Consider the following 27826-nt stretch of genomic DNA (forward strand, 5'->3'; position numbering starts at 1 on the left):
GTTCACACATTTCCCGCGCAAGTTGCGTTTTCCAGCCCAAAATTATGTTCAAAACCCGCCAAAATGCACTTAAAACCAATCTGGCAACACTTGCGCGGCGCAACAGGCGTATGACGTAAGCACGCTGCTTGTGCGAGCACATAAAACCTAATAGAACATGCATTGGGAGCAGGATTTTCGAAAAAAACGTACGTACCATTAGTGTCAATGGGAGATTTTGGGGCAAATCTGAACCTGACAGAAATCGCCCCAAAAGGGCGTGGCTACACCAGGCGCGACCTTAGTCTGATTGGACAATGACATTACTGTTGGTAGTAGGAGTAGATAAAAAAAAAAATCTCCCTCCCTGTTTGGGAGTGCGTCGCCCAAATCGACCCTATTAACGAGCCGCCAGTGTCCTTCAGATAACATTAAAATAAAGAAATGGTGTTCCTGGGCAGCTCAGTAGAACTGACTTTAGATGTATTTTGTTATTTGTGTTTCTGCACTACTCAGCACCATTACTGAACTGCATATGTATTTACAGGCACAGTGTGTGTATGCTGGCCCTGGAAATGTTTCGTGTGTATGTAATGAGGGGTGGACAGGTGATGGTGTTGTGTGTGTGGAGATTAACAACTGTTTAATGGAGAATCGTGGTGGCTGTCATGAAGACGCTGACTGCACCCCCACAGGACCTGGCCAGGTAACACTTGAACTTTTTACTGGAGCATTGAGACCAAAATTGTGTCATACATTTTTTCCATTAAAGAGGTACGGTACTGCATGCTTAAATGTGTTTTTCGAGCTGTAAACTAAATGATACGACTGTATTGTGATGAAACACATCAAATCTGATGTTAATATAGACAAAATTAGCATTTTTAAAAATAAAAATCAGCATTTTATGGGTTGAAAATGACTCAAAATGCCATCTACTGTTTTAAATCATTCTGATCTTTGCAAGGCCAGTGCTGACTTAGAGTCAAACATTTGGCATTTCTGTACTTCATGAAATTTTTTATTAAAAAAAGTGTTAACACCCTCTAATTAGAGGTGGAATGGCCCACCTCCCTCAGCCTCCGTCCTTGAGTGGGAGTCTGTGAAACTGCTCTCATTTTCAAATATGCTGATCAAGACTCACTGAGAAACTCCTGCCTCGCACACACATGCCCCATTGCAAACCTTCCTGTGGATAGGTGTGAATGTGAGTGTGACTTGTTGTTCATCTATCTGTTAGTCCTGCGATTGAGGGCTATCCCTTCTAGCTTTCTCCCGTGACCCTGACGAATAAGTGATGTCGATGATCGATGGATGGATGGATGGATGGATGGATGGATGGATGGATGGAAGTATTACATTAAAATTATATATGTTTTTTATATTCTAATCTTCTTAACTTGTTTTTAAAGTACACATGAAAGGCCTTTACTTTATTTTAAAGTATTTTAAATAATCATTCTATTTAAAATTATTATATTCTTATCTAATGATCTCTTTATTCAAAGTATACAAGGGTAAGTCAAAAAGTTCTAAGACAAATTGAAAAAAAAATCTTTATTTATGAAAATAACAAAGCTATTTCTCTGCATATCTTCCATTTAAGTCTAAAAACTTCTGCAATCGATGTTTCCACTGGAGAATTGGATTCCAAAGTAATCCTTCTTTGTATTCCTTTTGAAATTATAACATCTGTCTTAGAACTTTTTGACTTACCCTCATATATAATAATATCTCATATTAAATTGTCATATTTTAAATATCTCTTACTTTTGCAATATTAAACTCAACTCTAGTGTGGTAGTCGAGTCACAAAATCTTGAGTCCAAGTTCAGTCTTGAATCCCCAGTGTTCAAGTCCGAGCCAAGTCCAAGTCATTAAAAAAAATTTGAGTGGAGTCCACTATTGATCCGAGTCAAGTCCGAGAACAAGACTCTAACCACACCATTTGACGGTGGCCGTTTTAGCGCCATTAACATTAGTTTGTTCCTGAACATGATGTAGGAACAGGTGAATGTGCATTCTCTTTGTCAGGGAGAACGAAGTATTCTGTCAGAGATGGTTGGGAGACGGATGTAAGTGCAGAAGGTGTGTTTATTAATACAAGTGAAAACAGGTAAACAATCCAGGGGTGGGTTTCCTGAAAGCCTTTTAAGGCCATGAGTGTCTTTGATTACCTCCAAAGATCTGTCATCAAGCTAACGTGGTTTTCCCAAACAACACTGTAGCCCAAGTAGTCCTTTAGTTTGTTTTGAATTTATGAGAGCCCCGGATCACTCTTTCAAAACAAAGAGCGACTCGCTCACAGCTGAATACACAGACTGCGCATGCACTTCTGAGGGACTCTCACAGTCAACGGGGGAAACTGGTGCTGAATCTGCTGGCGGTGTTCAATTATTTTTCTTGTACAGTGCAAGTACATCAAGTAAATTATTAAATAAATATACCAAAAACATTATGAATATATTTCAATATGTTATGGAATCACGGATATCGGAATGTCACATTGATATCGCTACATGTTAATCAAATTTAACTCCATAAGGCGAGTGATTATCTCATTTAGTGTCATAAATGAGACAAATTTCTTCATATTGTGTGTGCGTGAGAGGTTTTGATCTGTGTGTACCTAAGGAGGTTGAGAATGAATGCATGAATGAATAAATATTCCCCCACATATGTGCAATATTTACTTTCACCATTAGGTTAGTTTCTTACATAACTTGCCTTATTTCTACTGTTAGAATGCTCACCATTGAGGCACTGGTTTTTGCCTTTTCTGTTCCCCTTATATCACTTACAGTATTGCTATTGTTCTATTAGGCACTGTTTTTTAGGCATTTATTTCTTGCACAATTATTATATTATGTACTTTTTCTCCCTCCCCTCCAGTTTGTATTGTTGTATTTTAACTTCTGTATTGTTATGGAACGACTTCTGGCATAAGAATTTCCCTCGGGATTAATAAAGTTTTATCTTATATATAATTCAACCTCCTTAGATACACACAGATTAAAACCTCTCTCTCTCTCTCTCTCTCTCTCTCTCTCTGTCCGTGCACACGCACATACAGTGGTGCTTGAAAGTCTGTGAACCCTTTAGAATTTTCTGTACAGTATTTCTGCATAAATATGACCTAAAACATCATCAGATTTTCACACAAGTCCTAAAAGTAGATAAAGAGAACCCAGTTAAACAAATGAGACAAAAATATTATACTCAGTCATTTATTTATTGAGGAAAATGATCCAATATTACATATCTGTGAGTGGCAAAAGTATGTGAACCTCTAGGATTGGCAGTTAATTTGAAGGTGAAATTAGAGTCAGGTGTTTTCAATCAATGGGATGACAATCAGGTGTGAGTGGGCACCCTGTTTTATTTAAAGAACAGGGATCTATCAAAGTCTGATCTTCACAACACATGTTTGTGGAAGTGTATCATGGCACGAAACAAAGGAGATTTCTGAGGACCTCAGAAAAAGCATTGTTGATGCTCATCAGGCTGAAAAAGATTACAAAACCATCTCTAAAGAGTTTGGACTCCACCAATCCACAGTCAGACAGATTGTGTACAAATGAAGGAAATTCAAGACCATTGTTACCCTCCCCACAAGTCATTCTACCAAAGAATGGTTAAAGAAGAATAAAGTTAATGTTTTGGAATGGCCAAGTCAAAGCCCTCCAATCAAAATGTTGTGAAAGGACCTGAAGCGAGCAGTTCATGTGAGGAAACCCACCAACATCCCAGAGTTGAAGCTGTTCTGTATGGAGGAATGGGCTAAAATTCCTCCAAGCTGGTGTGCAGGACTGATCAACAGTTACTGGAAATGTTTAGTTGCAGTTATTGCTGCACAAGGGCAGGGCTGCGTTAACCCTTGCCGAGGCCCTGGGCAGACACACCCCTGAGGCCCCACCCCCACCTGTTGTCAACTGCACTCAGCAAATTCACCCCCTCAGACATGCCTGTCTAACTAGACACAGAAACTTAAATAATGACAGTGGCACAATTAGAAATACTATTGGACTTCCGGTTTCCGGTCATGGAAAGTGGCAGCGAGTAAAGACAGCTCTCGGCTTGACTTGGTTTGTGAAGCTTTCCCGCGGTTAGAATTTAAGTTTATTTAGACGTGAAAGTGCGAAACACAAGTGGGAAACTTTGAGTTAGGAGGCAGAAAAATGGGAAAGCCGAAGGGTACTCGAGGAGCGGCAGGATCACCCGCGGACCAAACAGCAAGTGATGGCGGAGCCGAGCACACCTCACACGGAGAGACCGGTCAGGTCACGATGGCCGAAATAAGAGAAATGATGTGGTGTATGCTCTCCGAGCTGAAATTTGAGTTAAAGACGGAAATCAGGGCGCTTAATTCAACTCTCCAGTCGTTTTGTAAGGACATTTCAGAGCTTCAAGGACGCGTGACTCAGGTTGAGGAATTCCACATGGCAGCTAGCGAAGCTATACGCCTGCTTCTAGCTGACAGGATCCGCCTGCGTGACAAAGCTACAGATCTGGAACGTAGGTTTCGAAGATGCAACATTTGGATCTATGGCGTACCGGAGGACTCGGAAGGTGGGTCGATGATCGAATATTTGGAAAACATCCTGATGACCAACTTAGAGTGGCCAGAGAACGAGCCTCTCCAAATTCAGCGAGCTCACAGGGCAGCGATTCAAAAACCCATCGAAGGAAACCCCCCACGTTCCATAGTCGCTTGCTTTCAGCAGTTTAGAGTGAAGGAACAAGTGCTGTCGTTGGCCTGGAAGAAGAAGGTTTCTATTGAGGGCACTCGAGTCTTTTTTGACCACGATTATCCACAGGAGGATGTTGAGAAACGCAAAGCCTACAAAGAGGTGAAGAAAGCTCTCAAGGTTAAAGGTATCCGCTTTCGAATGCCACACACCAAGATGCGTGTTTTCTGGGACACTGGAGTAGAGGTCTACGGCAGCGCGCGGGAGGCAGCGATAGCACTGAAAACGAGAGGCATCGCGGTGTCGGTGCCAGCCGAGGAGGATCCAGGCGCGCGCCTGACGAGGCTGATCGACAGCTCAGGATGGCGACGGGCTGGCAGTGACGCCGCGGCGACAGTGAGGGAGAAACTACAGAGATATCGACGAATATCAGACTAGGAGGACAAACGAGCATCTGAAGGGTTTAGCCCTCATTATTCTGGTTTGTGGTTACCTGCCCCCTTTTCCTCCCTTCATGTTTTCCCCTTTCTTTCCTTGGAGTATCTAAAAATTATCTCGTCTCGTCTCGTCTTCTTCCGCTTATCCAGGACCGGGTCGCGGAGGCAGCAGTCTAAGCATGGAAGCCCAAACTTCCCTTTCCCCAGACACCTCGGCCAGCTCCTCGGGAAGAACACCGAGGCGTTCCCAGGCCAGCCGAGAGACATAGTCCCTCCAGCGTGTCCTGGGTCTTCCCCGGGGCCTCCTCCCGGGGGGACATGCCTGGAACACCTCCCCAGGGAGGCGTCCAGGAGGCATCCGAAAAAGATGCCCGAGCCACCTCAGCTGGTTCCTCTCGATGTGGAGGAGCAGCGGCTCTACTCCGAGCTCCTCCCGAGTGACTGTGCTTCTCACCCTATCTCTAAGGGAGCGCCCAGCCACCCTGCGAAGGAAACTCATTTCAGCCGCTTGTATCCGCGATCTTGTTCTTTCTGTCATTACCCAAAGCTCATGACCATAGGTGAGAGTCGGAACGTAGATCGACCGGTAAATTGAGAGCTTCGCCTTTTGGCTCAGCTCCTTCTTCACCACGACGGACCGGTAAAGCGACCGCATCACTGCGGAGGCTGCACCGATCCGCCTGTCGATCTCACGCTCCATCCTTCCGTCACTCGTGAACAAGATCCCGAGATACTTAAACTCCTCCACTTGAGGCAGGACTTCTCCACCAACCTGGAGAGGGCAAGCCACCCTTTTCCGGTCGAGAACCATGGCCTCGGACTTGGAGGTGCTGATTCTCATCCCAGCCGCTTCACACTCGACTGCAAACCGCCCCAGTGCATGCTGAAGGTCCTGGTTTGAAGAAGCCAACAGGACAACATCATCCGCAAAAAGCAGAGATGAAATCCTGTGGTTCCCAAACAGGATTCCTTCCGGCCCCTGGCTGCGCCTAGAAATTCTGTCCATAAAAATTATGAACAGAACCGGTGACAAAGGGCAGCCCTGACGGAGTCCAACATGCACTGGGAACAGGTCTGACTTACTGCCGGCAATGCGAACCAGACTCCTGCTCCGTTCGTACAGGGACCGGACAGCCCTTAGCAAAGAGCCCCGAACCCCATACTCCCGAAGCACCCCCCACAGAATACCACGGGGGACACGGTCGAATGCCTTCTCCAGATCCACAAAGCACATGTGGACTGGTTGGGCAAACTCCCATGAACCCTCGAGCACCCTATGAAGGGTATAGAGCTGGTCCAGTGTTCCGCGACCAGGACGAAAACCGCATTGTTCCTCCTGGATCCGAGGTTCGACTATCGGTCGAATTCTCCTCTCCAGTACCCTGGAGTAAACTTTCCCTGGGAGGCTGAGAAGTGTGATTCCCCTATAATTGGAGCACACTCTCCGGTCCCCTTTCTTAAAAAGAGGGACCACCACCCCAGTCTGCCACTCCAGAGGCACTGTCCCCGACCGCCACGCGATGTTGCAGAGGCGTGTCAACCAAGACAGCCCCACAACATCCAGAGACTTGAGATACTCAGGGCGGATCTCATCCACCCCCGGTGCCTTGCCACCGAGGAGCTTGCAAACCACCTCAGTGACTTCGGCTTGGGTAATGGACGAGTCCACCTCTGAGTCATCAGCCTCAGTCTCCTCAGTGGAAGACATGACGGTGGGATTGAGGAGATCCTCAAAGTATTCCTTCCACCGCCCGACAATGTCCCCAGTCGAGGTCAACAGCTCCCCACCCGCACTGTAAACAGTGTTGGCAGAGTACTGCTTCCCCCTCCTGAGGCGCCGGACGGTTTGCCAGAATTTCTTCGAGGCCGACCGATAGTCCTTCTCCATGGCCTCCCCGAACTCCTCCCAGTTCCGAGTTTTTGCCTCCGCAACTGCCCGAGCTGCAGCACGCCTGGCCTGCCGATACCCGTCGGCTGCCTCAGGAGTCCCGGAGGTCAACATGGCCCGATAGGACTCCTTCTTCAGCTTGACGGCATCCCTTACTTCCGGTGTCCACCACCGGGTTCGGGGATTGCCGCCACGACAGGCACCGGAGACCTTGCGGCCACAGCTCCGAACAGCTGCGTCCACAATGGAGGTAGAGAACATGGTCCACTCAGACTCAATGTCCCCCGCCTCCCTCGGAAGCTGGGAAAAGCTCTCCCGGAGGTGGGAGTTAAAGACCTCCCCAACAGAGTGCTCGGCCAGACGTTCCCAGCAGACCCTCACCATACGTTTGGGCCTGCCAGGTCTGTCCAGCTTCCTCCTCCGCCAGCGGATCCAACTCACCACCAGGTGGTGATCAGTTGACAACTCAGCCCCTCTCTTCACCCGAGTGTCCAAGACATAGGGTCGGAGATCAGATGACACGACTACAAAGTCGATCATCGACCTCCGACCTAAGGTGTCCTGGTGCCACGTGCACTTATGGACACCCCTATGCTCGAACATGGTGTTCGTTATGGACAAACTGTGACTAGCACAGAAGTCCAATAACAAAACACCACTCGGGTTCAGATCGGGGAGGCCGTTCCTCCCAACCACGCCCCTCCAGGTGTCACTGTCATCGCCCACGTGAGCATTGAAGTCCCCCAGTAGCACAATGGAGTCCCCAGTCTGAGCACCCCTCAGTACCTCTCCCAGGGACTCCAAGAAGGCCGGATACTCTATACTGCTATTTGGCCCGTAGGCACAAACAACAGCAAGAGCCCTCTCCCCAATCCGAAGGCGCAGAGAGGCGACCCTCTCATTCACTGGGGTAAACTCCAACACATGGCGGCTGAGCTGGGGAGCTATAAGGAAGCCCACACCAGCCCGCCGCCGCTCACCATGGGCGACTCCAGAGAAGTGGAAAGTCCAGCCCCTCTCGAGGAGCTGGGTTCCAGAGCCCAAGCTGTGCGTGGAGGTGAGCCCGACTATCTCTAGCCGGTACCTCTCAACCTCCCGCACAAGCTCAGGCTCCTTCCCCCCCAGCGAAGTGACATTCCATGTCCCAACAGCCAGCCGCTGTGTCCGGGGGTCAGGTCGTCGAGGCCCCTGCCTTCGACTGCCACCCAATCCACACTGCACCAAACCCCTACTGCTACCTCTGTGGGTGGTGAACCCACAGGAGGTCGGGCCCACGTCGCCTCTTCGGGCTGAGCCCGGCCGGGCCCCATGGGCAAAGGCCCGACCACCAAGCGCTCGCATACGAGCCCCAACCCCGGGCCTGGCTCCAGGGTGGGGCCCCGGCTGCGTCCTACCGGGCGACGTCACGGTCCTGGATTTTTTCTCCATAGGGGTTTTTTGGTGAACTGCTCTTGGTCTGGCCTGTCACCTAGGACCTGTCTGCCTTGGGAAACCCTAACAGGGGCATAATGCCCCCGACAACATAGCTCCTAGGATCATTCAAGCACACAAACCCCTCCACCACAATAAGGTGGCAGTTCTAGGAGGGGTATCTAAAAATTATTTAAAATATTATTTACAAAGTTAAATCTAAAACATGTGCCTCAAAATAAGTTTTTAGTATGGATGATAATCCAGTCAGAGCAGTGAGGAAACCTTGGACTTTGCTGGACATTGGTGGGTTTTTACCACTGAAGGGAGCCCCATCCCCACTTGGGTTTATCTCTCCTTTCCTTCCAGCAGGAGAAAGAGGGAGTTTACTTTTTCCCTCACTAGTGGAAGTCTCTTTTTGGTTGCAGTTTTGTAGCAATGTTCTTTCATGTTTGTTGTCTTCTTTTTGTTTTGTCATGTTGATAGGGGAGGGGCGGCACGGTGGTGTAGTGGTTAGCGCTGTTGCCTCACAGCAAGAAGGTCCTGGGTTCGCATGTTGTCCCCGTGTCCGCGTGGGTTTCCTCCGGGTGCTCCGGTTTCCCCCACAGTCCAAAGACATGCAGGTTAGGTTAACCGGTGACTCTAAATTGACCGTAGGTGTGAATGTGAGTGTGAATGGTTGTCTGTGTCTATGTGTCAGCCCTGTGATGACCTGGCGACTTGTCCAGGGTGTACCCCGCCTTTCGCCCATAGTCAGCTGGGATAGGCTCCAGCTTGCCTGCGACCCTGTAGAAGGATAAAGCGGCTAGAGATAATGAGATGAGAGATGATAGGGGAGGTGAATATTTTCATAGGAGGAAACATAATATTTCTAGAATCTGGTCATGGTGCCCTTTTTAGCCAATATACAATAGAATATATTAGAAAATCCAGTTATGGTTAAGGTCATTTCCTTTAATGTCAATGGCCTTCTCAGTCCTGTTAAACGCTCTAAAATTCTCTCAAAACTTAAAAAAGACGGCATTGACATAGCTTTTCTGCAGGAAACCCATATGTCTGACACAGAACATCTAAAACTCAAAAGGTATGGTTTTAAGCATGTCTATTCAGCATCTAACGGCTCAAAACATAACAGGGGGGTGTCTATACTTATTTCGGGCTCAGTGGTATATGAGCATTTATCAGCGCTCAAAGATAAAGAAGGGAGGTTTATTCTGATTAAGGGCAAAGTAAATGGATTTCTCTTTACTTTATACAATGTTTACATTCCACCAGGCTCAAGATTACACTTCTACCAACAAATAATAGATAAGGCAGTGATGGAAACTCAGGGAACCTTGATTTGTGGGGGCGATTTTAACATCACATTAAATCCAACACTTGATTCCTCTAGCATGCGAAACTCTCAATCTAGGAGGTTAAATAAAAAGTTTCTTGACATCACCTCAGAGGTGGGGCTGATAGACGTGTGGAGATTTCACAACCCCACAGTCAGAGACTATACCCACTACTCATCTTCCCATTCGTCTTACTCTAGAATTGACTATTTTTTTGTGTTTGGGAGAGACTCTAGTGAGGTGAATAGCTGTCATATTGGAACTATGGATCTCTCTGACCACTGTCCAGTATATATGTTACTGTTGGGGGCCCATCGAGGTACTCAGAGAACATGGAAACTTAACTCCTCTATATTAAATAAATTCACAATTGAACAATTCACCAATGATATTAGAAACTATTTAAAAGATAATGATAATGATACAGTTTCTCCTCCAATACTTTGGGATGCCTGTAAAGCAGTAATGAGGGGTAGGGCAATTGCTGTTGCCGCAGCTCTAATGAGAGAAAGGAACAAGCACCTTAACGATCTCCAAATAAAATTAAAAAAGCTGGAGTTAGATCACAAACTCACCCAGAAATCCGCCACTGAAGGAGAGATAAAAAAGATTAGGAATTAAATAAACAATATAACTGAATTAGAGATACAAAAGAAATTAATGTTCACTAAACAAGAATACTACGAAGGTGGTGGCAAGTATGCCAAACTACTGGCTTACAAACTTAAAAAACGAGGCAGAATCTTCCATTTTTAAAATTAGGGACCCAAAAACAAAACTCATTTTACAAGACTCAAGAGAAATTAGAAGCTGCTTCAAAGATTATTATGCAAAATTATATTCTCATCCCCAAGTTGACAATGACAACAGTCTGAATTCTATGCTCCAACTACTGGAGTTACCAACTGTGTCAGAAGATCAAAACTCAATTCTGAAGCTACCTATCTCAATAGAGGAACTCACATCAGCCATCACTAGACTAAAGGCTAATAAGTCTCCAGGCGCTGATGGATTCACATCAGAATGGTATAAGAACCTTAAAGAACCTTTGATACCCATCTTATTAAAGACGTTTAATTGGGTTATGGAGAGGGGTGAAATTCCTCCATCCTGGACGGAGGCCATCATTTCTGTAATACCTAAGGCAGGGAGGGATAAACTCAACTGTTCTAATTACAGACCAATTAGTGTACTCAATATCGATTATAAATTATTTGCTTCTATTATTGCCAAGAGACTCGAGAAAATTCTGCCAAGTGTAATAAATCTAGACCAAACAGGCTTTGTGATGACACGCCAGACCCATGATAACATAAGACGTTCACTGCAAGTTATTAGACACATAAATCAAAATAAAATGGCTGCCATGCTCATTAGCATAGATGCCCGGAAGGCTTTCGACTCTGTTCGTTGGAAATTTCTCTTTGCAGTCATGAACAAATTTGGTTTTAACTCCCAATTAATCCAGACACTAGAGGCCCTCTATACCAAACCCAGTGCCAGACTTAAAATCAATGGGGAACTTAGTGATACCTTTCATCTGGAGAGATCCACTAGGCAGGGTTGCCCATTGAGCCCCCTACTGTTTGCCATATTTATAGAGCCCTTGGCACAATGGATAAGACAGAATAACTCCATCACAGGTGTCCAATTGGGCTCAAAGGAACAGAAGTTGGCCCTTTTTGCTGACGATGTCCTTATTTACCTTACCGATCCCACAAATTCTTTACCAAGTCTAATGTCAATCTTAGAAGAATATGGGTCCTTCTCAGGTTACAAGATAAATACACAGAAAACCCAAGTGCTAAAGTTCCATTATGTGCCTCCTCTCTCCCTCCGCTCAAGATACCAACTAGACTGGGACAAGGAGTCCATCAAATATCTTGGTATCACTATACCCTCAGACCTATCTAAACTACAAGACTCTAATTATGGCCCACTCAGGGCAGTCATTATAGAAGACATAAATCGTTGGAGCCGGATTCCCTATCTAAATATCTATTCTCGCATAGATATAATCAAAATGAACATACTGCCACGATTTCTGTATATATTCCAATCTATACCTATTGATAAACCCAACCATTACTTCACAGAATGGGATAAACTTCTAGCAAGATTTGTCTGGGCAGGGAGAAAACCCAGAGTGAGATACAAAACGCTCCAGCTACCTAAAGACAAGGGAGGACTTGCCCTCCCTAGTTTGTGCGATTATTACGAGGCTGCCCAACTTAGATTTCTGGTAGGTTGGAGTAACCCTAGCTATGAGTCAAGATGGAAAGATATTGAATGCTCCATGAGTAGGAAATACCCTCTCAGTATGCTCATAGGGGATTGTTCTCTTGTTAACCAAATTACGGATGTAGAAAATCCTTGGATCACTTGCTCACTGGAGATATGGAATAATGCAACCAAAAAACACAACATGAGACAAAAGATGGGTATTCTTAAATGGTTTGCATATGACTTGGGCTTTACACCTAGTGTCTATGACAAGCAATTCCATGTTTGGACTAACAAAGGCCTTACAACATATAGCTCTCTGGTCAACGACCAAGGACAGGTGTATAGCTTTCAGCATTTGAAAGATAAATTTGGGCTAGAAAATCAGGACCTTTTTAGATACTTGCAGATAAGGGATTATATTTGCAAAAAATTTCCTAAAAAAGAGGAAGAGCCAGGCAACAAAATTATAGATATATTCCTGGAAGCAGTAAAAGGTCTCAAATGCAAAAAGATTATCTCCAGACTGTATGATTCCATTGTATCCATGACGAGAAACAATACAATGAAGGTTAAGCTGAGATGGGAAAAGGAGACCAACTTATGGCCCTTTTCCACTACCCTTTTTCAGCTCACTTCAGCTCGCTTCAGCTCACTTCAGCCCGACACGGCTCACGTTTCGACTACCAAAAAACAGCACGACTCAGCTCGCTTCAGCCCTGCTTAGCCCCTAAAACTCGCACCGTTTTGGAGTGGGGCTGAAGCGAGCCAAAGCGAGCCGAGTGAGGCTGGGGGCGTGAGCAGACACTCCCCTGTGCACTGATTGGTGAGGAGGAGTGTCCTCACATGCCCACACACGCCCCGCGAGCACGCTGGGATCTGTAAACATCGCAAACCCGGAAGGAGAAGAATTACGAGAATTTCTGAAGCCTTATGCGCCTCGCCTCATCTATACGCTCTTGCCAGCATCTGTTCGCGTTGTCGGTGACAACAAGCCACAGAACCAAGACCAGCAACACTAACGACTCCATGTCCTCCATATTTATTGTTTACTATTCGGGTCGTGAGACTACCGCTTAAAAGCTCACTGATGTCACTGTTTGCGCTGCTTAACGACATCACGTGACGTCCACCCACTTTCGCTAACTCCACCCAATGTGTCCACCCACTTCCAGCCAGCACGGTTCAGCGCGGTTGTAGTCGAAATGCAACTCCAACAGCCCCGCTCAGCTCGACTCAGCCCAACTCAGCACGGCACGGCTCAGCCGCGTTTGTAGTGGAAAAGCGGCATTAGTATTAACACAGGAGGAATGGGAGAAGATATGTTCTTATCAATGGAAAACAACAAGTTCCCCCCAGTGGAGATTCTATAGCTGGAAAAATATTATCAGATTCTTTTGTACACCGGCCCAGAAAGCTAGTTTCTCAACACAAACGGACTGCTGGAGGCATTGTGGCTGTGATAGAGCCGATCATTACCACATTTTTTGGGACTGTCCCTCCATGGCCCCCTTCTGGGAGGGGGTTCATGGTTGCCTGGAGGAGGCACTACGCATGGACATTAACCTGGACTTTAGAACCATGTATTTATGCGATCTTGAGGAACTTGACTGTGGGAGAACGTTGAAATATTTGCTGAGGGTATTACTGGTGGCGGCTAAAAAGGCCATAACTAGAAAATGGCTTCAAAGAGACCCACCAAGTGTGGATGAATGGCTAGATGTGGTGTACGATGTGTATAAAATGGAAAGGATTACCTACGCAATGAGAAACCAACAAGACAAGTTTAATGATGATTGGATGATTTGGCTATACTTTGTGCTACGCAAGAGACCAGATTTTCTTTAAAGTTTTTGTTTCTTGTTTTTGTACTATTGTCTTTTTTTTTTTCTTTCCTCCTCAGAATGTGAAGGTTTGTTTTTAAATATCTCCCCGGTTCCCTTTTGTTGTGTGTGTTTTTTTTTTTTTTTTTACTTTATTGTTTTCGTGTACAATTTTGAATTGAAAAAGGAAAACTTCAATAAAAATTTAAATTACAAAAAAAAGAAATACTATTGAACGATAAAACTTTATATCCATCAACACCTATTTAATCGAGAAAAAGCAATGGTGAAATAGGCAATTGTATGGTGAAAAAAATCCATCAGACATCACGGTTAACAAGTCTGGTTAACTAAAGTTCAGCCTCAAGAAGCCTTTGAATGAGTGAGTCAATGAACAACATGTCAAGAACATAACCTAGGCCTACAACAGTTTCTTTAGTATTCAGAACAAGAACATTCATTTGGTATATAACCGTTCGTTTTCATTTTGGAATCCAGGCGACTTTTAACTTGTGAAAACAAAGAGCGATAACAAAGAAAGAAAAATATCTTGCTTCTCAGAAATAAATCTCAAAATGTTAGGCTATGTGAAACATTTCATCCTTTCACACACGTAATGTCCCAAACAGCAGTGGCACACAGCTTTGCGCATTCAGTTTGACAGCCATGGGTCAACTTACAAGGGCACTTTCCTACTTTTCTGGAAAGCAAAGTCATTAATTAAATCATTGAACTCAAACTGGCGTAGCGTGTGAAGACATGGTGGACAGTGATCATATTGACAAAGACGGGTGATTTATGCGACGGGACAAGGTGGGCTTCCTCACGGGTGGCGAAATGCATCAAAAATGTTATCAATATGATCAAAATATCATTTCATATTTTCCGATCTCACTACCTCCGAGGCCCCCTAGTGGCCGAGGCCCTGGGCAGCTGCCCATGAAGCCCATTAGGATAACGCGTCCTTGCAGTAGGGGGGTCACACCAAATACTGAAAGCAAAGGTTCACATACTTTTGCCACTTACAGATATGTAATATTGGATCATTTTCCTCAATAAATAAATGACCAAGTGTAATATTTTTTGTCTCATTTGTTTAACTGGGTTCTCTTTATCTACTTGTAGGACTTGTGTGAAAATCTGATGTTTTAGGTCATATTTATGCAGAAATATAGAAAAATTCTAAAGGGTTCACAAATTTTCAAGCACCACTGTATACAGGAGAACATTACCAATTTAGCATTGTGTATAACAGTTGAAATAATCCTGACTGTATGTTTGAGTAACAGTGAAATGAGTGGGCATAGGGAACACATTTACTTAGTTTAGTTTATTATTTGGTCATTATTTCATTTGAATGTTTATTCATTTAATTAAAAAAAACACGTTTGGAATAAAATAAATTGCCCAAAAATGTAAAATAGTTTCAATTATTAATTACCACATTATATGTCATGCTTAATGACAACACAATATTTTAACACATTTTAAACACTTTATATTTCGTTGTTTTTTGGTAAAAAACGAACGCCATTTCACCTCCTCAACTGGATTTAGCAACTACTAATGCCTATATTGAGGACGCACATTGCAAAGAAGCTCTTCGTAATGTTGCTATTAAGACTCCTTCTGATGAATGAGTTTGAGAAAATCGCGTACAGAGACAACGTTCGTTGCTGAAGAGAGTCTCTCAACTCTCTCTTTACCCCTAAACGGCAACATTATTAGGAAACCTACCCCAGAATGGCAGGCAAAATTGTAAAACTAGCCCAGGAGTAATAGGGTTATACCCGGAACAAATTAGTAACAAGCTGAAAATTTCAGAATATGTTCAGAATACCTTTAGGAATAACATACTAAAAGTCCCCGGAAATCCCCCTTGTGCTCTCTGAGAAATTCAAGATGGTGTCCAAAATGGCTGCCAAATGGAGATCTGCCCATATCTCAGGCCCAAAACAAAATATTAATGCAATTAAAAGGTCAGAATATATGTTTTGTAGGGTAGGAGAGTAAATTCCAACATGTGTGTATTAATTATATTGTGTATTAACATTATATAATAACCATGTACACATTATTATAACAGTATATTTGTGTATAATGTGTTCGCTTGCCATGTCTGGTTAGATTGTCATATTTTTGGCACTTCACCAGTTCACATTTATGAATGTGCACAGTACTATGAATGTGTGTAGGTTTCATCCAGTCCGATCCTTGAATCAAGTATCAATCTTGAAACGCCCTGGCCCATAAATTCACATCCAAGAAGAAATAACAATGACTGTTATGACAAAATAATCGTTATGGTATCATGAAGATATCTCATATGTTTTTGAAATGGCTTCAGTTCTTAATGTTTAGGACTAATAATTACAGACTTATAATTGTAAATCTATACATGTGCTATTTAATGTACACTACCGATTATAGAGTGTGGATCCATTGGTTACTCGTTCACTCCGTATCATCCTATTCTGTTCACAAAACAACAAACACAATTACTAGGGGTTGGAGCACTTATTTTCATTAATATTAATTAAAGTAAATTGGTGGTGTAAAATGAAAAATGGCATGTTAAAAGGTCATGCTGAGTTCAGTCATTTTTAAAAGGTCATGCTGAGTTTAGGTAGTCATTTTTTTGTCCGAACACACTGGCATTGCTAGTAGTAAAGACTGGCGCTAGAAACTCAAAGATGAATTTTTTTCCACCCTTAAACAAGCTTGAATAAATTCCCTACTTCATTGATGGTACAACAAAGGTCCAAGCATTACAACTGAGGCACTGAGAAGTGTTTAAGTCTACTCATTGTTTATAAGCAAGAGCTTTTATTGAGGCAGACCTTTTTGTCATGAAAGTCGCCGGAATGTTGAAGTGTACTGAAACAGCTTGCCATTGTAGTTTTAGAAGATAGAGTTCTCAAATTTAATTTCCCTTTAATATTTTATCAAAGCTTAACGATGCACTAAATATTAAGGAAATTGATGTCTAATTGTTGTCTTACATTATGTTCATGTATGTAGGTAGCCTATTAAGCTAATCTGTCAATCATGTCAACCATCAAATTCCATGTAATTTACACATTAATGACCTTGTAATCTTGGTTAATTTTAATTTTAACAGTGTGACAATGGTGAATTTGCATTGCTTGTATGTGAGGACATATAATTTAACATTTTAATTGCATTTATATTATGTTTTATCCCTGAGATATTGAAAAATCTCCAATCGGTGGCCATTTTGGACGCCATCTTGAATTTCTCAGAGAGCACAAGGTGGATTCCCGGGGACTTTTAGTATGTTATTCCTAAGGGTATTCTGAACATATTCTGAAAAATTCAGCTTGTTACTAATTTGTTCCGGGTTGGACTCAATTTTGAGCTAATGCTCTTGGGCTAAACAGTGAAACAGGCAATAGGTCGAGCGAGGCACAAACAGGATATCGTAGACTTGGCAGAATCAAAGATGAGAAACAGGAAATCAGGGATCAGGAAACCAAACAAGTGACAGTGTGCAGAGGGTGACTGGCATCATCCATGATGTTCAATAGTTTGTCCATAGACCTCTTCTCTGCCACCATCACCAGAGAGTCCAGCTTCATGCCAACCACAGAGTCAGCCCGCCTGATCAGTTTGTCCAGCCTGGATGTGTCCTTCTTGGATGTGTTCCCCCCCCCCAGCACACCATGGTGTAAAACAGGACACTGGCGGCCACAGACTGATAAAACATCCACAGGAGTTTCCTGCAGATGTTAAAGGACCGCAGCCTCCTAAGGAAGTATAGCCTGCTCTGTCCCTTCCTGTATAAGTGTTTGGTGTTGCAAGTCCCGTCCAGCTTGCTGTCCAGCCACAGCCCGAGGTACTTGTAGGAATCCACAGCCTCCACCTCGACTCTCTCGATCAAAACTGGCCGTGACCTTGGTCTGGACCTCTCAAAGTCAATGACCAGCTCCTTGGTCTTCGAGGTGTTGAGCTGCAGATGGTTCCTGTTGCACCACACAGCAAAGTCCCTCACCAGGCTCCTATACTCCTCCTCTCTGTTGTCACTGATACACCCAACGATGGCTGTGTCATCGGCAAACTTCTGAATGTGACACAGCTCCAAGTTGTAGCAGAAGTCCGTGGTGTACAGGGTGAAGAGAAGAGGGGCCAGCACCGTGCCCTGGGGTGCTCCGGTGCTGCTAATCACAGTGTCAGACGTGATGTCCTTCAGCCTGATGTACTGTGACCTGTCAGTGAGGTAGCTGGAGATCCAGGTGACCAGGCAGGGGTCCACTCGCATCCTGTTCGGTTTGTCCTGAAGCAGTAGGGGCTGGATGGTGTTGAAGGCACTCAAGAAGTCCAAGAAGAGGATCCTCACTGTGCCATTTCCCTTATCCAGATGCGAGTGGGCTCAGTGTAGCAGGTAGAGGATGGCGTCTTCCACACCAACACCTGCCCGGTACGCAAACTGCAGACAGTTCTGAGCATGTTGTACCTGGGGTCTGAGGAGGCTGAGGAAGAGCTGCTCCAACGTCTTCATCAGATGTGAAGTGAGTGCCACCGGTCAGAAGTCGTTCAGCTCGCTGGTCCGATTCTTTTTGGGAACTGGAATGATACATGATGTCTTCCAGAGGGTGGGCACTCTCCCCAGCTACAGGCTAAGGTTGAAGATGCGTTGGAGTGGTTCACCCAGTTCAGTAGCACAGGTCTTCAGTAGTCGGGGACACACCTTGTCCGGGCCTGCTGCTTTCCTGGGGTGAAGCTTCCTCAGTTGACTTCTGACCTGGTCTGCAGTAATGCATAGAGGAGTCTGTGTTGAGGTGGGGGAGGAGGGGGCTGCTGTGATGACTGGGGGGAGGTGTGTTGAGGGAAGAAGGAGAGATGGCTGCAGTGAGGGAGAGGGTGGGGGGGACGTGGGCTGGTTTAAATGATAACGTTTGTTGCTGAAGAGAGTCTTTCAACTCTCTCTTTAGCCCTAAATGGCAACATTATTGGGAAACCTACCCCAGAATGGCAGGCAAAAGGACATCACGTCTGACACTGTGATTAGCAGCACCGGAGCACCCCAGGGCACGGTGCTGGCCCCTCTTCTCTTCACCCTGTATACCGCGGACTTCTGCTACAACTCGGAGTCTGTGGTCGCCAGTGTCCTGTTTTACACCGTGGTGTGCTGGGGGGGCAGCACATCCAAGAAGGACACATCCAGGCTGGACAAACTGATCAGGTGGGCCGGCTCTGTGGTCAGCATGAAGCTGGACTCTCTGGTGACCGTGGCAGAGAAGAGGTCTATGGACAAACTACTGAACATCATGGATGATGCCAGTCACCCTCTGCACACCGTCATCAGCAACCAGAGGAGCCCGTTCAGTGACAGAATGCTCCTTCCCAGGTGCAGGACGAACAGACTCAAAAACTCCTTTGTCCCTCATGCCATCAGACTGTACAACTCCTCTCTGGGGGGAGGAGGGGTAACAGGAGGACAGAGGATGGGAAGGAGCAGTAGCCTAGCCTGACAATAAGCAATACCGGACAATGTGCAATATAAAGTGCAATATCTCTCCTACAGCCACCCCCCTTCTCCCACCTTCCCCCCTCCTCCCTTCCTCTCTTCCCCATATCTTATTCTTTTTATATATTTGTATATGTAAATACTTAGTTTATTTTAATTTATCTAGAAGTTTTCTCTATTTATTTTCTCTGTTTATCTGGAATGATGCTGCTGGAATCTTAATTTCCCTGAGGGAACCCGCCCAAAGGGATCAATAAAGTTTTATCTAATCTAATCTAAGGGAATAAAAGCTCGGTAACATGTCAGCAACACAATTGAATACTTCTAAACTCAGCTAAAATACACATTTGTATTATTTGTATATGTGTGTCTATATATCTTCTTCTTTTGGCTGCTTCCGATTAGGGGTCGCCACAGCGGCTCTTTCATCTCCATTGCTCTTTGTCTTCTGCATCCTTCTCTACCACACCTGCCACTTTCATATCTCACCACATCCATGTATCTCCTCTTTGGCCTTCCTCATTTTCATGTGCCTGGCAGCTCCATCCTCAACATTCTCCTTCCATCATGCTCTGCATCTCTTCTCAGGATGTGCCCATACCATCTGAGTCTCATCTCTCTTAGCTTAATTCCCAAGCTCTCCACATGTGCTGTCCCTCTGATGTGCTCGTTCCTTATCCTGTCCAACCTTGTCACTCCCATCACAAACCATAACATCCTCAACTCCGCCACCTCCAACTTTGCCTCCTGTCCCTTTGTTAAGGGTACGGTCTCCAATCCATACATCACAGCTGGTCTCACTACTGTCTTATACATCTTACCTTTCACTTTTGCTGGGACTTTCCCATCACAAATGACTCCCAAAATCCTTCTCCAGCTGCTCCACCCTGCCTGCACTCTCTTTCTCACCTCACTATCGCAGGCGCCATTTTCCTGCACAGTTGACCCCAGGTACTTGAATTCACCAACTTTCTTGATGTCTGCTCCTTGCATCTTCACTACACTCTCATCCCCATTCTCATTGATGCACATGTATTTTGTTTTGCTACTACTCACCTTCATTCCTCTTCATTCTAATGCATACCTCCATCTCTCCAAACCCAGCTCAACCTCCTTTCTACTTTCACCACATATCACAATATCATCCGCAAACATCATGTTCCATAGTGACTCTTGCCTCACTTCGTCCGTCAAACTATCCATCACTATGGCAAACAAGAAAGGACTCAAAGCAGATCCTTGATGAAGTCCCACCTTCACCTTGAACCATTCAGTCATTCCAACTGCACGCCTCACTGCTGTTTCACTGTTCTCATACATGTCTTGCATCACTCTAATATACTTATTCACTCCACACTTTCTTGCTGCTGGTTTCTGGAAAGAGGCTATGCAGCCTCTGGAGTAGAACAGGTTTTACAACAGCTTTTTCCCACATGCCACAAGACTGTTGAACCGAATTAACCCCCCCCCCCCCCCCCCCCCCCACACACACACACACACACACCACCTAGGCAATATTGTATATAGGATTTTATACACAGTTTTCTTATATAGGTAATATACTTGCTGCTGTTTCGTTCTGCACTACACTGAGCCATACCTGTCAACTTTGAGGTTTGAAAAAAAGGGATATTTCTCAGATTTTTAACTCAAAATAAGGGAAAATTTTGGAAAGTCATACCCTTCACCAAAAGTGGGTGTGTAGTTGAATGGGGGGCAATTTTCTATTTAGTATTTGTGATTTCCTGTACTCTGGTGCATGTTGGTGATAGCCAAGACCCAAACTCAATATGCTTATGGTTTATAGAGTGCATTTGTGAATAAACTATACATTTATTTTTATTTGCTTTCAGTGGTACCAGTTATTTCCCAAATTAAGGGCTAAAATACATATCTTATGTTAAAATAAGAAAGGTCATTATATAACCAGTCAAATTCAATTCCATTGCAATTTATTATGGTTTTACCATAGTCATGGCCTCGGAACGATAGATAGATAGATAGATAGATAGATAGATAGATAGATAGATAGATAGATAGATAGATAGATAGATAGATAGATAGATAAAGAGTAATATAAAATATTAAACCAAGAGTGATTTAAAATGGGTAAGTTTCAGATAGAAAATAAAATAGACAATGAGTGGATAAAACAGTTAATACACCAATTAGTTTACACTAGGCTATTTATGAGGTCTTAGCCAGGACATACTTAATGTAAACATGTGTAGCTTACCTTTGATTATTTGGGAGGCTTTCGTTTTCCCCATGGAAAATTTCTTTGCGAGGGAAGAGTCTGGGAACATTCCAGCCACGCACTTCTTGAAATCATCAAAGAAAGAGAGGCTAATGTTTTTCTTAGCTATTAGCATCGCCATCTTCACCTCAGACCTAATCAGTGTTGCCAGATACTGCTGACGTTTTCCAGCCCAAAATATGTTCAAAACCCGCCAAAATGCACTTGAAACCGCCCAACTTGGGCGGGAAACCGCCCAATCTGGCAACACTGGACCTAATCACTTGTTCAGCCTTGCCTCTGGACGTAGTTATGTAATTACTGATGCCTGAGCGGGCGGGGACGTGAATTCATGGCCCGACTTCCTGCTGTAAACTCCTGTCAGAGGCGCGTCATGAATTCTAGACCTACCGACTTTTTTATATGGTGAAAATACGGGACTTTTATATAATGTCAAAATACGGGATATTTTCGGGAAAATAAAAAAACGGGAAGACAGTGGGAAATAAGTAAAAATAAGGGATTTCCCAGGAAAAACGGGAGGGTTGACAGGTATGCACTGAGCCAAATCTCGTTCTGATGCAAATCTGAATGACAATAAAGAAAGTCGGAGTCAAAAAAAGTCAAAGTCTAAGTCAAGTCATACAATACTCATCTCTCGGCACTCTATCGTATGCCTTCTCCAGGTCTACAAACACACAATGTAGCTTTCTCTGGCCTTCCCTGTACTTCTCCATTAACATTCTTAAAGCAAAAATTGCATCCGACGTGCTCTTCTTTGGCATAAACCCGTACTGTTGTTCACAGATTGCTACCTCTCTTCTCAATCTTGCCTCCAATACCCTTTCCCATATCTTCATGGTGTGGCTCATCAATTTTATCCCTCTGTAATTACTGCAGCTTTGCACATCTCCCTTATCCTTGTATATTGGGACTAGCCACTCTTTCTCCATTCATTCGGCATTTTCTCATTCTCTAAGATCTTATTAAACAATCTCGTTAGGAACTCCACAGCCGTCTCACCCAAACATCTCCAAGCCTCAATCGGGATACCATCTGGTCTGACTGCTTTCCCAGTCTTCATTCTTTTCATGGCTGCCCTCACCTCATCCTTACTAACCAACTCTGCTTCCTGATTTGCTGTCTCCAACGAATCTGGCCTTTTCTCTCTTGGATTCTCCTCATTTAATAAATCCTCAAAGTACTCTTTCCACCTTCTTAATATGGTACACTCTCTTTGTTTGTCAGCACATTTCCATTTATATCTTTCATTACTCTTACCTGCTGTACATCCCTTGCTTCCCTGTTTCTCTGCCTAGCTAGTCTGTACAGGTCTTCCTCTCCTTGTCTGTAAGTTACTGTTAGTTACTCTGTGTGAATATATATATATATATATATATATATATATATATATATATATATATATATATATTACACACGCATAGTAACTAACAGTAACTGTATATATATATATATATATATATATATATATATATATATATATACTGTGTGTGTGTGTGTGTGTGTGTGTGTATATATATATATATATATATATATATATATATATATATAAATAAAATCATACACACTGGATAAACTCTATATATAGACTGTGTACTTTACTGGATTAGCAGCTGCATTTTGCTTGTTATTTCTTCAGAGTGAATGTGCCTGTAAGAAGGGATTCATGGGAGATGGCATCATGTGCCAGATCGTTAACCCCTGCCTGACAGACAATGGAGGCTGCCATGAAATGGTTTGTATTTAATAATACACTTCCCTACTGAGACAGATACAGGATGTATGTATAGGGTGACCAGATTTTCCTAGTCTGAAACCGGGACACTTTTGCGCGCGACCATGCTCATGCACGCACACCTTTTTTTATGTAAACGTGACACTCAGAGAGGTGCTCTTATTTTTTTTGAAGCTCACATTTATCAACATCTCACATGAAATAAAACAAACAGGAATTTTGTTATCTAGTAGCATAGTGGTATACAGATCAGTTAAATTATGGTCAGACAACAGATTTTGTAATGGCTGAGAATAGGCCAGGCTATGTCCATAGGCCAAATTTAAACTGATTTATTTCATCTGTTTGTGAGAACACCAAGAAGAATGCATATGCACATGTAGGCTATATCTCTAAAATTGTATGCACTATAGCATGAACTTAAAAAGTAGATATGTGACCTCAACATAGCCTAGGTCAGAATCAACCTTACTAACCATTCCCCACAACTGAATGAATAAAGCAAGAAGATGTGTACAAAAGTGAACACTTGAATGGAAGGTGCAACAAGCTGTTCAACACAGCAATATGGCCAAACTGTCAGAATGGTATGTTAAACAGAAACAAAAAAGAGACAAGTGATTTGAGAATATACACTCAAACAAAACAGCAATAAAGGAGGAGAGGGGCGACAGCCCGAGGAAAGCCCCCACAGGAGCGCATATCATTTGCAACATAGGCTACCCAACTCAGTACAAGAACAAAACACAGGAATAAAGCTAAGGTGACTGTCAATCCACCCACCCTAAACAAAATGCATTAGCCTACGTATATTTACAAGAAGAGTGACTCTTTTCCAGTTTTAATGTGATCCTGTATATCGGCGTTACCACCGTGGGCTACGGAGAAGGAACACTTACAGTGTGTGCAGTAGGCTTCGTACGCATTGTTCTGCACCTCTCGGAGGAAGGGGTAGGTGCCCTGTAAATCTTTGGAAAAGGTACGTTTTCTTTTCGGCATAATTGCTGCGGCATTACTGCTGCTAGCTGCTAGACAAAGAACATTCGCGCCAGTTAATGTTTATTTTATTGTTGCATGGCAACACGCTCTGTTGTCTGGAATAATGTGGCTAAATAAACACCCATGCCACAGGGCCAGGGGGCAGTAACCAAGAAAGTTTGCGATTCCTGTCAATTCATCAAAATAGTAAATGCAGACATTTCTCCGCTAATGATTCCCACGCTGCTCAGTCGCAAATGTCGCGAGTGGCGAAAACCGGGACATATCCATGTCCCGACAGACTTTTGTCGGGACTCGGGACACACAACCCCAAATCGGGACTGTCCCGGTAAAACCGGGACGTCTGGTCACCCTATGTATGTACCCATGTGTGAATACTCTAGTCTCTACAAACTAGGTGCATCATGGGTATTTTGTAATTATTTGAGCCTGATCATGCCTCAGACTGCACTGTTTAATGACTTGTTTGGAGAATGGTGAGGCACATGAGTTACGAATTAATTATTAATTATAATAAAAAATTAATTACAAAAAATTAATTATAATTATATTAATTATTAATTATAGTTAATTATTTCATGGACTCATGGGTATTTTGTACTTCTTTATAAAAAATATTTTTATTTACAAATTGCATTAAAGTTTGAATAACAATTCTGCTTTACATGGCTGACTTACTAAATACTTAGAATACTTTAGGTAACCGATTATGGAGAAAATTAAGTATATATAAAATTAAAATAAAATGAATATATAAAATTAAGAGGTCTTAATTTTTTTCATGGCTGTTTAAATATTTAAATATATATTTTTTTGAACAACAGGCAGAATGTTCATTTAATAGAAGCAGCATACACAAGTGTACTTGCCTACAAGATTATGAAGGAGATGGCGTCACATGCTATGGGAATATACTGATGGTAAGTGTCTTGGTCAGAATAATGAATCAGTATTTAATACAAGTTAAATACCTGACTTTGTGTGTAAGGTTAGCAGTTGACAGTTTATATATATATATATATATATATATATATATATATATATATATATATATATATATAAAACTTCACTACAAACTGGATATTTGTGAAAGTGTAATGTACACTGCCTAAAAGTAGAGCCTCTGCTGAGTGTTTAAGCAAAATATTTGCAAGGGCACAAAATTAACTTGAATAGAATAATAATATTATAGCATACAAACCATCAAATTGTGCAGTGTCGTGTAGTTCACGTCAATACATTGCTGCATTGTCTTGTGACGGTGATATCAATAATGAGATATGCATCACAGTTATGAATAGATATTTATTACTTTCTTTGACACCGCATGCCATGCACCAGAAACAACACTACGACATTTATTATGGTGTGACTGCTGGGTACCTCGTGGACAGCAGTGAACCAGCACTTTCACACTTAACATTATTACTATATAGTTACGACTGAATATTATTGGACATAAGAGCTAATTGATATCGATTTGCGGTACTTTTAGATTATCTAAAACTAAGGAAAGATGCTCATAATTGCTATTGAACAACACATTAATTATGTTTCCATGAGTGTGCAGAGTAAGAAATCATTCCAGTGAAAAAGCATACAGTGCAAAGATACTTTGCCCACTATGAAAAAACCAGTAGGAAAAAACCCTTTGAGGAAAAAAAAAAAACTACTGAAAAACATACTCCTCAACTGAATGAAACATATGAGCTCCAAGGATTAGAGTTGCAATCTTCATATTTCAAACTTGATATGTCCAACAGTATGTCTGGTTGCAACTATGAATTATCCAACAAGCTATTGGACTAATAAAACTGTTTTAACTAGTTTTATATGAAACTGTCATGAATATTTTCCCTAAAATGTGTTAGTAAATAATCCCATGTTATTTTTTAAAAAGCAAAATAAAAATAAAGTGCTGGATAAAAACCCATCTATCTTATGTAAAAAGATACAAATTTCATTGTACGGTGGTCAAGTGTTTATGAGATATGTTGCCTTGCACTTATGATCGGATTCCCTGTGGTGGTACACAGACATCGTTCGTATGGACATTGTGCTGTCACAAAAGACGTCAGAAATCAGGTCGATGTGTTAGGACTGGGACTGTTTTGGCCTCTAGAGGCCGCTGTTATTTCCTTTTCATGTCATGTTTGTTTTGGCCTCTAGAGGCCGCCACTGTTCCTGTGTTTTGTGTTTGTGTTGATTGCCTGTTTAGTCTTTCATTATTTTCACCTGTGTTCAATTTATTTTGTGTATATATACTCCCTAGTCACGGAGTCTTTATGCTATGCTGTCTAGTGCTAGTTCCTCTGTCCCATGTACCTTGCCTGTGCCCTTGTGTTTTTTTTTAAATATTTTTTGCTTTCTTTGGACTTTGTACTTTTGGATCTTCTGAGCGTTTTGCATTTTGCCTTTTCTTTTTTTTTGGACTTTGAATTGTTGGATTTTTTATTTTTTCCCTTTGTCTTCTCAGCGTTGGATTATACTTTTTGTTTTTTTGCCCTGGATTGTATATAGTGTAAATAAACTGTTTTTTTTTTTGATACTCTACTTTCGCCTCACGCCTCTGCCCTTGAGTCATTCCCCTGGTGGCCTAGTGGGGGTTTGCTGGATCACTACACCAGCGACCCGGGTTCGATTCCCAGCAAAACCCTAACAGAAAGACTCCGTCATGACCGACTCAGCAGAGGCGTCTTCAACGGTCTACCCGGCTAACCTTCAGGGAATTATGGCTTCTTTAACACACTTTGGAGCTACCATGGATACTCATGGACAAACACTTGCAAGCCAACGTGAGGCCCTTGCTCGCCACGAGGTACTGCTTCAAGTGCTGATGACACGTTTTTGACATCTTTGGCGATGTTTTATAACATAAAAAGTAATTCCCGATGATCCATATATTAATTCACGAAGGCGCCTATTTTACAAGTTATGATAAAAAACGCGGCTATTTGGGCAAATTTGACGGGGCTGCAGCACCCAGGAGACGGAGGAGGAGGAGCTATATGACGTCAGCGAAAGAACCTTCCTCCTAACTTACTAGTTTGTTGTTGATGCGACAGGTGTTCAGTTTATCATTATTAGTATTTTTATTATACATTATTATACATTATTATATATATATAGTTATTATGCCTTCGCGTTGTGTTGCCGGCTTTTGCTCCAAAACCCACAAGGATGGGGTAAGTTTATTCAAGTTTCCCAGAGATCCCGAGCTGCATGCGAAGTGGGTGAAGCAAGTCAGGCGCACTCGTGACAAGTGGGAGCCCTCACCAACATCCGTCCTGTGCTCTGAACACTTCGATTTGGATTGTTTTGACACCCTTCCCAGCTTAAAAGAATCTCTTGGGTGTTCAGTTCAGCACAAACGTGTGTTACTACCATCAGCAGTGCCTACACAGTGTTGCCAGATTGGGAGGTTTCCTGCCCAGTTGGGCGGTTTCAAATGCATTTTGGTGGGTTTTGAACATATTTTGGGCTGGAAAACTTCAGCAGTATCTGGCAACAGATACTGCTGACGTTTTCCAGCCCAAAATATGTTCAAAACCCACCAAAATGC

General features: G+C 43.1%; 1 protein-coding gene across 6 annotated transcripts in view; it reads left to right on the top strand.

Annotated features, from left to right (window-relative positions):
- stab1 (stabilin 1) overlaps positions 1-27826 on the top strand; it is a 403938-nt gene that overhangs the window by 99669 nt on the left and 276443 nt on the right. For all 6 annotated transcript variants that reach the window (XR_009651684.1, XM_060910924.1, XM_060910926.1 and 3 more), the window contains 3 exons: positions 527-685; positions 23170-23265; positions 25089-25184. Coding sequence is in view for 5 of the 6 variants with exons in the window: in XM_060910924.1 (XP_060766907.1) it covers positions 527-685; positions 23170-23265; positions 25089-25184 (351 nt within the window). In the remaining variant the exon portion in view is untranslated. The remainder of the gene's footprint in view (positions 1-526; positions 686-23169; positions 23266-25088; positions 25185-27826) is intronic.

This window comes from Neoarius graeffei, chromosome 26 (assembly GCF_027579695.1).
Source record: "Neoarius graeffei isolate fNeoGra1 chromosome 26, fNeoGra1.pri, whole genome shotgun sequence".
Taxonomy (NCBI): domain Eukaryota; kingdom Metazoa; phylum Chordata; class Actinopteri; order Siluriformes; family Ariidae; genus Neoarius; species Neoarius graeffei.